Source organism: Pundamilia nyererei, unplaced genomic scaffold (assembly GCF_000239375.1).
Source record: "Pundamilia nyererei isolate P.nyererei 1_Seehausen unplaced genomic scaffold, PunNye1.0 scaffold00096, whole genome shotgun sequence".
Classification (NCBI taxonomy): domain Eukaryota; kingdom Metazoa; phylum Chordata; class Actinopteri; order Cichliformes; family Cichlidae; genus Pundamilia; species Pundamilia nyererei.
This window is the reverse complement of record NW_005187497.1, coordinates 2,229,247-2,244,974: the sequence shown is the minus strand read 5'-3', so window position 1 is coordinate 2,244,974 and position 15,728 is coordinate 2,229,247. Positions and strand designations below refer to the sequence as shown.

The 15,728-nt window shown below is 38.1% G+C and overlaps 1 protein-coding gene across 1 annotated transcript in view; it reads right to left on the bottom strand.

Moving 5' to 3' along the window:
* The window catches only part of nckap1l (NCK associated protein 1 like), a 22,616-nt gene extending 13,701 nt beyond the window's left edge, over positions 1-8,915 (bottom strand). Inside the window, exons 1-8 of the mRNA XM_005740077.1 lie at positions 8,723-8,915; positions 7,427-7,537; positions 6,939-7,031; positions 4,198-4,254; positions 3,748-3,890; positions 3,283-3,373; positions 2,716-2,853; positions 2,268-2,316 (exon numbers count right to left, since the gene is read on the bottom strand). Coding sequence (XP_005740134.1) covers positions 2,268-2,316; positions 2,716-2,853; positions 3,283-3,373; positions 3,748-3,890; positions 4,198-4,254; positions 6,939-7,031; positions 7,427-7,537; positions 8,723-8,812 — 772 coding nt within the window. The 5' untranslated portion in view covers positions 8,813-8,915. The remainder of the gene's footprint in view (positions 1-2,267; positions 2,317-2,715; positions 2,854-3,282; positions 3,374-3,747; positions 3,891-4,197; positions 4,255-6,938; positions 7,032-7,426; positions 7,538-8,722) is intronic.
* Between the last annotated feature and the right edge of the window lie 6,813 nt (positions 8,916-15,728).

Genomic DNA, 15,728 nt, shown 5'->3' with positions numbered 1-15,728 from the left:
CCAACACTGGTTATGAGCGTTATGAGTGTCTGTGAAATTGGCATTTTGCACATCTAGAAAGGCACTAACAATGCAGAACAACATATGCTCCCATCCAGATAATGACTTTTTCAGTGAAGACTGTATTTCAGTGCGACAATGTTAAACCGCTGTCATGTTCCCTGGGTCTGTCGACCCAGCGTTTTAGTTTATTTGGAAGTTGATGTTTGTTTAAGCTCATTAAGTTGGTGAAGTTCATTTGTTTATTACATTACCTTTGTGTTTTCAACCCCTGTGTTAAGTAGGGTTGCCAACCGTCCCTTGAAAAACGGAATTGTTCCGTAATTGGAAACAAAAGTATTGAGCTGAAAAGGGACGCACTTTATCAAATGGTTAAAAAAATAATTTCACACACTGGCAAGGGTGAAGACAATCGGGTCGCCCAACCCTGGCCATGAGGTGTCCCTTATTTATTTTTCAAGGAGCCCTAGTGTTAAGTCTTCCTTGCCCTTCATGTGTTTCATGTCTTTTGTTAAGTTCAAGTTGTCAGGTCTGCGTTTCATTATGTTTCCTGTTTTATTTTGAAAGAGGTCCTGTGTTCCTGTGTTTAGTTTTACATTTCCCCTGGGATGTCGTTATGTGTCAGCTGTTTCCCCATGTGTTGCCACTTGTCCTGATCACCTCTTGTGTGTATTTAAGTCCTCTGTCTTCCTGCGTTCAGCATTGTGTCCTCCTTCATGCTGTGTGTTTCTCTCTGCGGCTCCCTGTGTGTGTTTTCTTAGAATCTTCCCAGTTTAGGTTTTGTAAAGTTTTCTATTCAGCAATAAAAGCTGGCATTTTGAGTTCAGTCCTGTTTCCATTGAGTTTGCGTTTGGCTCCAATTCCTGCCTGCACACAGCCGAATCATGACAACCGCATACTGCATCTAATACAGCAGCATGGCTTCATGCTGTAGAACAGTCCGAGTGCTGAACTAGCCTGTCTCCAGACGTTTCACCAACCGAGAAATACAACAAAAAAGACCCAGGACTGTGGAGCAGCTGGAATCCAATATCAGATAAGAACGGGACAACATTCCTCTCCCTAAAGTTCAGCAGCTGCTCTCCTCAGCTCCAGATGTTTACTGTTGTTAAAAGAAGAGGGGTGCTGCACAGTGGGGAAAAATGACCCTATTCAAAATTAACTATTTTTTTCAGTTGGAACATTTGATATGTTTTCTGTGTTCCACATGTGAATAAAAATGGGTTTATGAGATTTGCAAATCATTGAATCATGTTTTTATTTACATTTACACTGTATCCCAATACCTAGGGAACAAACACAGTTTGTTCCCATTTCGTTAGTGCTATGAGTCCAAAGCTTGGCTAGTCTCGGGATGGTGTGCAGTATGTCCTTAAAAAAATGAGGAAACTGGAAAAGTGAATTACAAAAGTAGTAGATAGTAGATTAAACTACTATCTACAGGAGACAAACAGTATCTGAAAGTCACGATCTTAGGAAATGGTGCAAAAAAAAAAGCCAACAAAGATATGACACAGGACCTCAGAGCTTCAGTTTAACCATCAGCTGTTTGCTGAACCTTCATTAGAATTGGTGTCTGTGGAAGACAAGAAGCCATTCTCATGAAGGGCAACAGGGAACAGAGGCTGAGGTGTGCTGAATTAGCGCCCGGACCTCAACATTACTGGAGCAGTGTGGGATCATTTTAATACAGAACAGAACAAAAGCATCATCCAAAGAAGAGCTTTGAACCCTTCGAAGAGCCTCAAATTAGTCTTTATTTCTACAGTGTTGTTTATCACAGCACAGTCGCCTCAAGGCGCTTTATATTGTAAGGTAGACCCTATAATAATAGATACAGAGAAAACCCAACAACCATATGACCCCCATATGGCGACATGGAATGGAAAGACTCCCTTTTAACAGGAAGAAACCTCCAGGAAAAACAGGCTCCGGGAGGGGCGGGGCCATCTGCCGCGACCATTTGGGGTGAGAGAAGGAAGACTACTTAAAGAAATGACAAGACAGAGAGCCCAGGTTCCTTAGAAGTGTACATACTCAATTTTTAACTTACATGCTGTGTTTTCATTCATGTTTGCACATTTCTATAAATCACTGCATCTGTTTCCCATTTTCCTCACAAAATCATAAATAAATGAGGGGTGGCTTAACTATTACTGTGCACCCATTTTTCTCATGTGTGTTACATGTGGGTATATCCAATAGGTTCTCAAACCACTTAAATTCTGTAACAAATACATTTAAATTGGAAATATAGAAACACTTACTAATAATCCAACGCTCCATTGTCTCCATAGACAGGTATTCGCACGCCATCTGTAGAAGACAACCAACTTATTAACTCCCACAGACTCATTTACTGTTGGCAACATGAATAAAGTCTTTACTTCAGCTGTTATACATCCCTTTTCTATACTGTGTTTTGGTCCTTTTTCATTTGCAGGAGTATTCGCTGCCTTCCAAAGTGTAGATTTTTATACAAGACAAAGTATATTCAATATAAAAAAAGTTGGGGCATAAGCAGAAAAAAGCTAAAGGCACACAGTTTTCATAATTAAGTGTTTTAAAGATGCAGAATAAAAACAGAACTCACATAAATAACCTGAATAAATGCATTCACTCTTATGCTGGTAGTAAAACATTGTCATATTTCTCTACACCTCGTCTCACTATTTCAAAACAGGAGTTGAGGGTATGAGAGGAAATGAGACTCACAGTGTCACAACAGGCTGAGTCCAGCATGGCAGCTGGAGCACTGAGCAGGCTGAGGAGCTGGGCGCTTCGCCACTGCTCTGCTGGCAGGTTCCTCCGTGGGTAGACCATCTTCAGCGAAAGCAATGCTGTTGTCACAGCCTGACAGAGGGATAGAGGTGCAAAGGACACCGAGTGAGGAAGACGGATGGATATGAGAACATTTTAAAAGCCAAAAGGACGAAATTCTGAGAGAAGGCAATGCTTTAAAAACCTGATAAATGGTAATTTGTTTTGTTGCACGCACACGGGCATATTTCAAGATAACCCATGAGTAAACCCTTTTAATGGTTCATCATTGAAAAACAAAATAGTGGAGAAAAAGGCAAACTATAATAAAACGTTTTTGTTTCATAGAGTGGTGAAGGCATAAAAGAAGTTGGGTTGTTCAGGTGCAGGGAAAAAAGAAAAACACCTTTTATATATAAAAGGTGTTTTTCTTTTTAAAAAAGAACTAGCATTTTGCATACTTTACTGTATTTAAAGTTTACCTTTGTACTTGGACAGCTAATGACACATTTTTGAATTTACCTTTGTATGAGGGCCAAACTCCTCCGTGAGCTTCTTCCAGGGATGATCATACTCCAGAAACATCTGGCCAAGCCGAGGGTAGGAGGGGTCACTGTAGGGGTCACATTGAGTGGAGGCATGACAAGAGCAGCAAAGCTGCAATACCAGTGCAGCACAGTACTATTTCAATCCAACTTACAAGGTTTTAATGAGAATAAAAACATCTGATTTAGATTTGTAATATTTTGTGTGACTTTCTTTGGAGTTGCTGAAATAATTCAGACTGTGGTTACTGCAAATTGCCTTGCATTAGCCAAACAAAGTGCGGCTTTTAAAGTAAGTAGTAACTAATGCTTAAAGTTCAAATTTATTATAATGATTAGAAAAATTGGAGTATTTGTGGATGAAGCGTTTAGCACTTGAAATTGTTTGCAGCCACTTTAAAAAGCTGCACGACGTTTGCTGAGGCGTCCATCTTTTCCCCACCTGCTTCCATTCGTCATCTCGTGGGCACAGTTGAACATTCCCACCAGGGCCTTCTTATCATCGATGCGAGAGAGCGTGATGATAACGGAGGTGTACGTGATGATCAGATCCAAGTAGTTTTTGGTGAAGTCAAAGTTGGTTGTCTGAAATCACAATTTTAGTGTCATCATTTGCTCTACGTTCCATTTCAGATATCACATATTAAAGGCAAAAGATTATTTTGGATGGGTTTGGTGTGAAATATAAAGAACAGGTGCAATTTTAAATGTGGCAATAGCAGAAGAAGATGAAGCTCAGGCGTGAGAAGAAAAAGCAACATAATGTGCAATGTGTAATCAGGCTGCAGGAATAAGAAACACAGCAGCAGTATCAGAGTGACTGGTGACCAAAGCGAACAGGTAACAACTTTTATGTTTTCATCGAAACACTACCCACAGAGTAAATACTTACTATATCAAAGAAACACTGACAGGCGTCTATGGTGTTCAGCAACTCATAAACATGGTCCTGAATGGAAAAAGGAGGATTGGATTACAAATGACAGACCTGCATAATAAGAAAATTTGCCTTTGGTCCATTTTTAAAGAAAACTTTATAATCATGAATAATTTGTATCTTCATGATTGAAGTCTTACAAATACCATGAATGTCTTGGCATTGCTGCAACCTCCACACAGAGAAAAATGAATATTTTGAGAAAGGTGTTAAAACCACAATGAGCTAACTGCCCTCGGTGTATGCAATATAATCAATTGCTTTCTTAGGTCACAATAAACCACTCTATATGTAAATGTATTCTAATAACAAAAGGTCTGAAATAGTGAATGTGCAGAGCGATCAACGAGACAAACGTCACTATGTTTACGACCGCCGGCACTGCGCTCTATTTTCAGGTTTGTCTTTTCTTATGCAGTAGAGTGAAAGTCTTGAGCCACCACTCATTTCTTCTATATCCTATATTTTGCTATGAAACCAGGAAATGGGTTCAACGATTTATAACCGTATGCAAGAACACATAGAAATACCACAAATAAGGCCAAAACTGTGTTTGTACAAATATAAAGAGCTTGTAAGTCAATATTCAGTATGATCGCCTTTATTCTTCAACACAGGCTGAAATCTCTCAGACTGTCTTGTAATTTCTTTAACCTCCTAAGACCCGAACTCTTCCATGGCATGTATTTTTAATTTTTCTTTGATATTTGGTCATTTTGGGGCCCGATGAATGTAAAAACAAAGAATTACCAGATTTTTTTTAACCTTATTTTTGTTTTTAAGGAAAAAAAGAGCCAAATATGAGGATATTCGTGTAAAATTTTGATAGAACAGTAGCAGTATAATGTCCTCGTAAGTGGCTATCAGGCCCTTCTAGAGCAAAATTCAGTATTTTGGTCTAAATAACCCAAAATGTGATGTCCACATATGTGGATGCCAGGTCCTACGAGGTTAAGTCGTCTTCAGGAATAGGTCAGGCTTCTCAAAGGACATCACGAATGTCCTCTTAGGATTCTGGATGCCCTTTGTTCCATTCCCGATGATCCCACGCTGCCTCAGTAATGTTGAGGTCCTGGCTCTGGGGAGGACAGTCCATGACTGATAATGTTCCACTGTATATTTTTCTGTTCAGGTCACAGTGTGTTTGCTAAGATGAAAAATTAATCTGTTGTCAATCAGAGACTTTCCATGGTGGCCTGAAATCACAAGATCCCCAACAGCACTGCTGAAACTATGACAGAGCCTCCACTATGTGTTATAGATCACTATGGACACTCGCTGCTGTACCTCTCTGCTGATCTTCTCCTTCCAGATTTAAGTTCATCACTCTCACTGATTTTCAGTTCCACCATGATATCTGATGGGACTTTAGTAGATGGATGAACTGAAGAGCCAGGTGCACGTCTCGGATTCTAATCCAGGTCTCTGTTGGATTTTTTTCCTGTTTCTTGAGGACTTTCAGACACCGTTCATCATATATGTGCCAGGTTTTTGGCTAATTTTCTTTGAGATTAATTTTGTTGGTTTGATTTTATGCTTATCTTTAGTATTTTTTATAGATTCAACTAAAGACATAAGAAAAAGCTGTTCTTTCCAACAAGATAAAAGTTGGTTTATGTGTAGATGCTTGTTCAGCCCTTGATTTATGTGTCTTTTTTATTCTTGAATGATTCATAGGTCAATGTTATGTGGCTTAACAAACAAAAGCATTCCTCTGAAAGGGATCAGGTACAACGTCTGGACGGAACAGAAAATGAGTGAAAAAGCAGCCAAAGAAAAACTTTAAGAGGCACTGTCACGGCACTGGGTCTGTAGCCCAGTGTTTTGTGTTTAATTTCTATCCCTCAATTATTGTTAGTCATGGTTTTGTTCTCTTGATGGTTTTCTGTTCACATTATATTTGTTTTTAGCTTCTAGTTTCAGTCACCGTGTCCTCCTTGTGTTCCACATTTCATATCCAGTCACTCATGCCTCTGTGTCAAGTCCGTGTCTCTGTGCATATGCTATGTTAGTGTGTTCAGTTTTGCTTCCCCTTTGTCTTATTTTTGTCTGATTTGTCCCAGCTGTGTTTCCACCTGTTTCCCATCCTCTCATTATCCTGCCTGTGTATTTAAGTCCTCAGTCTTCCCCTGTTTGTTGTCGCGTCCTCTTCATTTGCTGTGTGTTCCTGCATAAGTGCCAGGTTCCCTGGCCACATCATATGATGTCAAGTCTTGTCTAGTCATTTGTAGTTAAGTGCATGATTCTTAGTTCAAGTTAATCTTTTGTTTGTTTCTTTTTCAGTGATTATGTACCTAGCATTAGTGTGTATTTTCCAGCAATAAAGCTGCTGCCTTTTTGTTAATTATTCTGTCTGTATCCTGCATTTGGGGCCTACATCCTGCCTGCCACACAGCACAACCATGACAGAGTCTGAATAACCTCCAGAAAGCCTGCAGAACTATTTCTCAAGACAATTTAAAAAAAATTAAAGAAAGTCTGGTTTTTTAAAAGCAAAATATAAAGAAATGAGCGGCGGCTCAAGATGTCTTCACAGTTCTACATAAGAAATGATGCACAAGTAATTTTCAGTGTGATTAACTTTCACTTTTTCAATCATCATATATTATGTTTCAATACCATACTCAATATCAAAAAACAACTGTGAGATTTTAAATGTGAATGAATGTGAGATGATGAAGAACAACTATATTCACCCTGAATTCAATGACATCCAGGAAAGATTCGTAGTAGCTCGTTGTGTTGGACAGCACTTCTGATTTCTGTCGCTGGATGCTGGTCAGATTTTGCTAAACAATAATGAAGACATCAGTGGTTAGATGTGAGGTGATGTTTAACTTCCTCTGTGGTTGATAGTGATTGATGAATTACAAGAAATACATGAACATAATACATAAAGAACATCAGCAAATTGGTAAATACTTTACAGTGCACTGCAAAAAAAACACAGAAGTGCTGCTTTCATAAATCAATTTTATGTTCTCGAGAGCTCAAACTTTCATTTTCGTACGTTAATCTTTCTGGTACAACACAAGCAAAGCACTTTCTGGCATATTTAATGATGTTTTCATTTTCATTTCAAGAAACAGAACCTTTATGAACACAAGCCGACAAAACAAGAAGAAAAACATAGAGACGAACATTCGGGGAAAAATAAGCTTGAACAAAAGCGGTTTGCACTTACAATGTTTCCCCTGTAGTCGATGTTGGGGAATTTCTTGTTGATATACTTGATGGCAGATTCCATGGCCTTATCTGTCAGGAAGGAGGGCCGCAGTTTGGGATCTCCACATGTCTAGATGAGAGGTGTGGAGATTAAGGACAGGAACATGTACAATATATTCTATGTCATGTTTTCACATTTCAGTTTCCTAGCTTTTATTTTTTGTTTTTATTTTTAAGAGCCGCTCGACGATAGGTAGAAAATGCCAATGACAAGAAAACAATTAAAGTAACTTGGCTTTGCTTTCACTACCCCTTTAAACAACCTCTTGAGCAAGATCATTAACATAAAACTGTTCCCGCAGGGCTGTTTAGAAGCTGAGAGCAAAAGGCTTCACTCAAAGCTCACAAGTGTGAGGGCAGAAGTGGAAAAATGCATTTGTTGGGGTTTTGCTGAAGTCTCAGCTGTTTATCCACTTCCCCTTGATGAATAGCATGCACATGGATGCAAACTGCATGCCGTTTCTCGAAATGTGTTGGTTGTCGGTGTGAATCCATTAGTCTCTCCAGTCATTTTACAATTGCCAAGACTCACGCTATCGACACACATGTGGCTAAAATGATCGTATATTTTTATTTGTTCACTAATTTTACTGCTTTTGCGGGAGTTTTACAGCTTTATGTTCAAAGTAACTGAAATTTGAGTTGACTGACAGCACAGACCAACTTCCTGTTTGCACTTCCTCTCCTCAAAAATACATTCAGCTAGAGCCTCAGTTGACAGTTTTCCCATCTTGCAAAGCCAGTAAACACACAAAGCAGTTCCCCCAGCTCATAGTTTATATCTTTATATCTCTATATCTCTATATCTCATAACCAGAGTTTAAACTCCACCTTCAGAAAACCCTCCTGAGTTTGAGAATTTGTAAAGTTCATGTCATCTGTACTGGTATAGCTCCTGTTTGAAGTTTGTTACTTCCGTGCATTAAAAATGAAACATGTTCAGCTCTTAAACTATTAGCAAACATTGTTATTGTTTTTATTGTTGCTATAAGGATGTGATCTGTACAGTGAACCTATCACTGCTTTGTAAAGGTTGTCAGGAAACTGAAAGGAAAATGATTCGCAATAACTTCAAATCGAATTTACCGCTAAGCACTGAATCAGTGTGTGCTTACGTGTTTGCTCTTAGATACATTTTTATCATTTGATAACTCACATTTACACCAAAATAAATAAAATGAACAAGAAGTTCCTTATTTCTCCTCTTTGTAGTTCACACCATTTGTCTCTTAACTCTTCCTCTTTTCCCCCTCACCTTCTTAATGTAGTTCATTCGTATCAGCACCCCATTTCCTCTCTCATTGAGGATGGTGAGTTTTTCAGCCAGTTTCTGCTGGTAGTCCATGGCTCTGGGCACAAGATGCCTCTCCCTCCGTCCAAGCCTTGGCCTAGTCCTGCGTAGCGGTTGAACCCTGTGGAACAAGTGCACACAAGTGCCTCACCCTCTGACAAGTCACATGGTGTAGGTGGAGACAGGAACTGACAGAGCAGAGAGTGTGAATTACGCATGTTGTGATAATTATATGCCAAAATGACAACTGCAAAAAAAAATTGTAAGAAAAAATGATACTGATTTGTGAATTAATGGCAAAAGGTGTTATCTTACTGTTAAACTTACACTGATGCACTCCTTTGTTGTGTGCAGTGCTCATCACCTCCTTTTGCTTTGTAAAAAAACAAGAACAAACAAACAAACATTGTAAACAGGAAAAATGAAGAAAAGTTACAGTACAATTATATTAACAGTATTTACAATGATCACTTTGAATATTAAACTTTATAAACTATTGAGTTAGTATTGAACAGCAGGAGTGAATCCTCTACTTCAACACAAGGTGGCGATATTTACCCACTGAAGCTCTCTGGGGTGACTAAATGGGCTCTCAGCTATGCAATCAATGTGCAGCTGCTCATGAGAACACAACAGATCCTAAAAACTGCATGATACTTAACCATTTCCAGAAGTACTAAAATACCTTTTCCAATATAGATTTACAGTGAATTACACTGTGTGCTGCAATTTACGACTCCAATTAGTCAAGGGATACTTTACATCTCTTCAGACTCAGACTTTCAGGTGGGGACCAAATAATGTTGCTATTTTACAATCCAGAGCAAAATGATGCCAAAGTAAACCTGACCTTTAAACTTTTGGGTCTAAGATGTCTTTTTATCATTTTATTTTATTAGGCCTGTTTGTGAAATTGTGTCATAATTTCCATCTTTGAATTGCCAGTTGTTCTATGAGCTCATGGTGACTCTAACCTTTGACCTTTGAACATAATATTTTTATTATTTATTCTTTGAGTTAAAGGGAAGGTTTGGGACACATTTAAGGAAATCGCCTAAAGGTTTTAAAGAGATGTTCTTTTTGAGAATGGAAAACATCTGCAGCCTCATCTGTCATAGGTACAGAAACATGAGGCTCAATTTAAAGGACCGGTGTGTCTGATTTAATGAGCTCTAGTCACAGACACAGAACGAAACTAAATATAGTATTTGTAGTTATTTTTAATCAATCAACCATAACTATATACTGCTGAGCTTCTGTTAAATTTTGTTAGCTCCTTTTATCCTGTTTCCACAGCAGACCAGGATGGACAAACCCAACACCGGCTCTGTACACATCTTTTATAATTTACACTGAACTGAGCGCGCCTCACCAGGACCTGTGAGGAAGCGGTTTTCTTTTTGTTGTAATTATGCAGCCTCACCACTAGATGCCACTAATTCCCACACAGTAGTTCTTAAACTGTATAATTTAGTCAGTGGAACTTGTCTTCATTTGACTTGAGAAAAATAAAATAAAATAAAACCGTTTTTTTGGTGTCAGATTTAGGCAAGCAACAAATTGCTTTTTCATTTTCAAATTTGAATATAAAAGCACAAGTGGCATCCAGTTTGAGGCAGAGTGTTAAATCATTACTGTTGTTAAAGTTAACACAAACAGTTGTAAAAACTGTAGGGAAGTCAAAGAGTTCCCGGATGCATGGGAAAGTGTCTGTAACACATCAGTTGAAATCATGCCTTGTGTCTTGGTGTGCTAATTAAAAAGAAAACAGTACTCAAATGTCCACTTTAAGCTGTTCTCGGCCATTATCACTCAGACTTAACACTTTGCTATACAAATTTGAAAGACCTAAAGTTATTCAGCAACTCTGTGTTATTTTCTGGTTTTTTTGTTTTCTCACGAGACCCTGATAAGTCCTGCTGGAATTTTGCAACAGGTTAAGTAAGAAGTGTCAACCTTGGAAAGTGTAATTTACTTAATGAGAATTACTAAAGTCAACCACAGAAAAATCAGTGTGAAGCAAGTGATGGCTGATGTTAAGTGGACTCGAAGAAATAATGTGTTTATTATTTCCGTACTGGCAGAAGTTCAGAGTGCGGTAGACAAGTTAACAAGGCTGTCTGGGAAAGTTGACAGGAATATGTTGGTGTGGAAGGAGGAGCAGGGGGTGGGGCTTGGTAGAACGCGTCTTACCCTCATGTGAAAAAGGTTAAAAAATGAATTTTTGCCTGACTCATTGGGGAAAATGGATGAAGAAACAAATTTGTTTAGCTTTAACAATTAATTCAAGCATCGAGCCACCCGTTCACTCATCATTTACTGTGACTGCGTCTAAGGTGACGTTTTGATCAGAAAATGTAAAACGAGGAGTCGTGATTTAAAATATGGATAGAAAATTAAACGCTGTAAGATTGTGATATGTTGGTATGCTTTAAAAACACAATAAATCAGACATAATACCAAATCAGCTCATCAGTATCTCTCCACACTCTTGGATCGCTTTAAAAATCAGTATGTGATGTAATTCTGTTTGTTTACATGTGCTGAATACACATCAAGATCCAATGATATGAGACTGCCTTTTTTTCTACTGTTGCACACACTGAGTCTGACTGGCTACATTTACTAGTCTATGAGATGAAGCATGCGTTTAAGAGAAAAAAGAACACTGATACCTTTGATGGAAACACGTGAGATTGGTACACATTTGTTTTTATTTTGTATGTGCAGTTAAAAAATGAAAGTGCTGAGCTAAAGAGTCTACAGACACTGAAGACTTCCTTGCAGACTGTAATAGTAATGACAGAGGAAACGCTCCCAGCTCCAGCTGCAGCCCAGATGTCAGAAAAGACAGATGGCACATGGACTAATACTTGTAAATAAAGTAGGCACTAGGTTGATGAGTGCAGCTCTTCCAGAATATTAGCAGATCTGTTTAACCACCTGTTTAATTAAGCACATTTTCAAATATTTTTACTACTTAGGCTAAACTTAATTTAAAGTGATGTACTTAAATTGTTGTACATACTCTGCTACTTCAAAACAGTCAGATATTTTAGTTACTAGAGATCAAAACTGATCTCTGATGTTAGTTAACTTCGCTTTGGTTGCTTCCTGTTTTACTTGAAATGTTTGTTTGTTTGTTTTCTTTTGTTCCTTTCCCTTCTAGGATCAGATTGTTTCCACCTGCCCTCACCCGTGTCTCATTACCTCCGTCTGTACAGTATGTGTAGTCCTGCCTCTCTTTTCTTTTTCTGATCGTCTATTTATGCTCTATGGTCTTTATAAACTAAGTTACGGTTTCCCAGTCATCGTTCAGCCTGAATCTTACACTTGGGAACTCATGTTATGTTTAAAGTGGTCTTAGCATGTCATTAGCCTTCAATGTCTAACATTAGTAGCATAAAATCCAAGTTTCTGAAGGTTTGTATGTTCAGAAACCTTTGGCTAAAAGCCTGATATCTAAAACTCCAAAAGAACTGTATGATTATAAACTGTAATTCCATTTATATGTGCAAGAAGCAAATAGGAAGTCTGTTGGCTCAGCTGTTTTGATATTAGCTATTCACTAGCAATGAGTCTGAGCTAATGCGCATGCTCCATCAGCCCAAAGTTTTAGCAGAGTTGCTAGGCATCTTATGAGCTAACCAGAATGCACGGGGTTAGCTAATCTCTGAGCTAAATAATTCTCCTGAATCACAAACAAAGAATTACAAATAAATACATGAAATTAGCTATACTGAAAAGATCACAGTGCTACATCTTATAAATAAATAAGATGCCAATATTTGTGGGTATGGAAATGACACAGGAGGCGCTAGCAAGAGATTATTAAAGTGAAACTACTTGTTCGTGTCAAGCTTTTGTTGTCTATACGATATATGCATATGATAAATGTACAGTAAAGTGGTTTACATGGCAACCGCCTTCATTGTTTGACATAAACGCTTGTTCTGCTTGGCCTGTAATTATTTTTGACTCTCAGTCATGAGCAATTTTTTTTTCAAGAGAACTGGAGTAAATCTGGCCTCTGGCTAATGGCACCCAACATTGCATGTAATTACACATCTAAATGGTTAAACATATAGACGAGTAAAAAGACATTCTTCCTTGGCACGCTGGGACAGAGTTGCTACAGAGAAAAGAAAACAAGACACTGATAATATACAGCCTTGATGAAAGCAGTTAAACATCGCTGACAGGCAGCAACAGCACAGTCATTAAATCTGAACTTTTACTGTCTGAAAGCCGTGTGGAATTTGTGTGATACAAGTTCAAATGAATATGAATGAAAGATTATTTCCTAAGATCATTTCTGTATGTAAAAGTTTACTAATTTAATTAAAAAAGAGCCAAATTTGTTTTGCACTGTTGATCCAATGATTATACCATTATAACAACTTATGGACAACAGCATAAAGCACAGGTTGAAGATCACCAATCAACTTGGAATTAGTGTGTTTTTTATTGTGTCTGTGATGATATTCTGATTTATAGTAACTCAAAAGGTTTGCAACCAAAACATCCATCACACAATAGTCCATTGTTCCACTGATGATCTGTTATTGTAATGAGCATAAGCACTGTCAGTTATTTGAAGCAATCTTATTTTGCCAACTTCCCAGCCATGCAGTTGGACTGTGTGCAGGGGCTGCTTATAATGAACACAGACACTATACTTAGAATAAACTTGAATCCCTTTAATGCTAGCAAGCACAGCATGTACAAACAATGAAAGGTAGTATAATATAGCTTATTTTGACTCAGTCCCAGTTATAGCTAGGTCTATAATTTGTCACGCAACCACTGTTTTTGTAGTTTTGCCGTCTACACCACCACAGTGGAAACAATTAAGATGTGATTAATATGCAGACTGTCAACTTACAAAACTTCTGCAGGAATTACAGCCCTAAAATTAATTGGACAAACTAACACAATTTTAATTGAATTGTTCCTAATACTTGGATGAAAATCCTTCGCAGTTAATCACCAAAAGCTGTATTTCCTAACCTGAGATGCTCTTTTAGGCATTTCCTGTAGCACATTCTGCTTGTATTTGGGTCATTTTGGTTTTAGTTTTGTTTTCAGGTTTCCTTTATAATAAATGAAAAGCATGATGAGATCAGGTGACCGACTTGGTCATTGAATATTAGTCTATTTCTTTTTCTTGAGAAACTCTTGGGATATTTTAAACTCCTATTTTGCATTTTTTGCAGGGTCGATATCTGCTTACACTGCAAAGTGCTGTTAGGTCAGCAATATTTAGCTGCATCTAAGCAGAGAGTATTGCCGTGTACGCTTCTGAATCCATCCTGCTCCAATCCTGAATGGCAGCTTTTTCAATCATAATTGTAATCTGAATGCACTGTGGTACCATACACATTTTGCTTTTTAAACATATCTATATAAAATCTCTATAGCCTCCTCTTGTTCATGTGAAAAAAAAATTATGTGTTTATTTATTCATTTCTATTTGTATTTTTCAGTTATCACATCTTGGCGACCCCTGTGCATCCATCCTAGGAGGAGAAGGCAGGAGGCTGTAGATGGGGAGCTCACAGCCAAAGGATGAGAGTCCCAGATGACCAGAGGCAACAGGCAGCCATCCTGGTACGAGTCGAGAGGAGAGTCCTAAGGCCCAAAGACACAAGTGGTGACCATGTCCCAAAGGGACCTGCTACATCTATCAGCAGTTTAGTGTTCATCGTCAGTTATCACTAGTAACTTAGTTCCACTGGCAGTCATAAATGCCCATCCCATTACATTCCCTCCACATTGTTTGGCAGATGATGTGGTAGGCTTCACATTATGGACTGTTTCTCTCTTTCCCCATACTTTTGTTTTCCTGTTATTCTGGTTGATCTTCCTTTTTGTTCTTGAACATAACCAGATGCTCGTTGGTGTAAACCCAGTTTACGTATTTGGAGACATCTCTTGATTATAGACAATGACAATAACACAGAGGTCGGTACTACAATGGCATTCTGATTTAAAATCCCCTGTGGTGCTGTACAGAGGCTGAACTGCAAAATTGTTGGGCTTTTTCCAAAAAATTTTTGGCCAATTTGCTTTTTGGGGAAGTTTTTTGAGGTTGTTTTTTTTTTTTTTTTTTCTTTTATTTGATTGGTTTAAAAAAAGTTTCTATTTATGTTTCTAATGTTTCTATCTTTTGTTTATATTTATGTCTGTATTACCTATACTGCGGGAAAACACAGCTTCCTGTGTGTTGTCACTGAGACTTTCCCCCACACACACTATCTCAAAATAAACACTAGATTGCATCAGTTTATGTTGCACAAAATATTTTGAAGTGAGAAGTGAGAGAGCAAAATGCTTTATGGGTGAAGAGAGCTTCACAAAAAGGAAAAAAGAGAGAGCAAATGAGAGAGAACTTGAGTCATTACTCAAATGACCCGAGGCTGGTACCCTCATATGCAACAGGACTTAACTACAGAATACAAGAATTCCCCGCTTTCGTGCTTTTGTCTGATAATTACACAAACAAATGAGGTAATCTGGAAGAGCTCAATAAACTGTGAAAAGAAATTTTCTATATATGCACGCATACATGTACACGTATGGATCTGTAAATCCAGTAACCTGGAAAAGCTTACTTGTGTACTTGTCATTAGTTATGCATGAATGGAGGGGGAGGCAGTAGTGTCTTTTGAATGATGAAGTCAGACAATAATCCTCTAACCTGGCCAGGGGTTATCCTGTCAACTGTTTGTTTTGGATTATGTCAGGAAGGTGACCTGTAACGTCTGGTCAAGACTCACATAACACCAGGGTTACTGGAGGTGACAGCGGAAAAGATGTATTTATAGAGAAAAAGTACAATAAATAGGGTCTTGAATAGCCACATAGTGGAAAGCTGAAGTCTTTGATGGAAAGGCCTATAAATAGCATTGTGCTTCAGGTATATTTTGGTTGCCTTAAAGATAATTTAATTTAACTTGCTATTAAATTA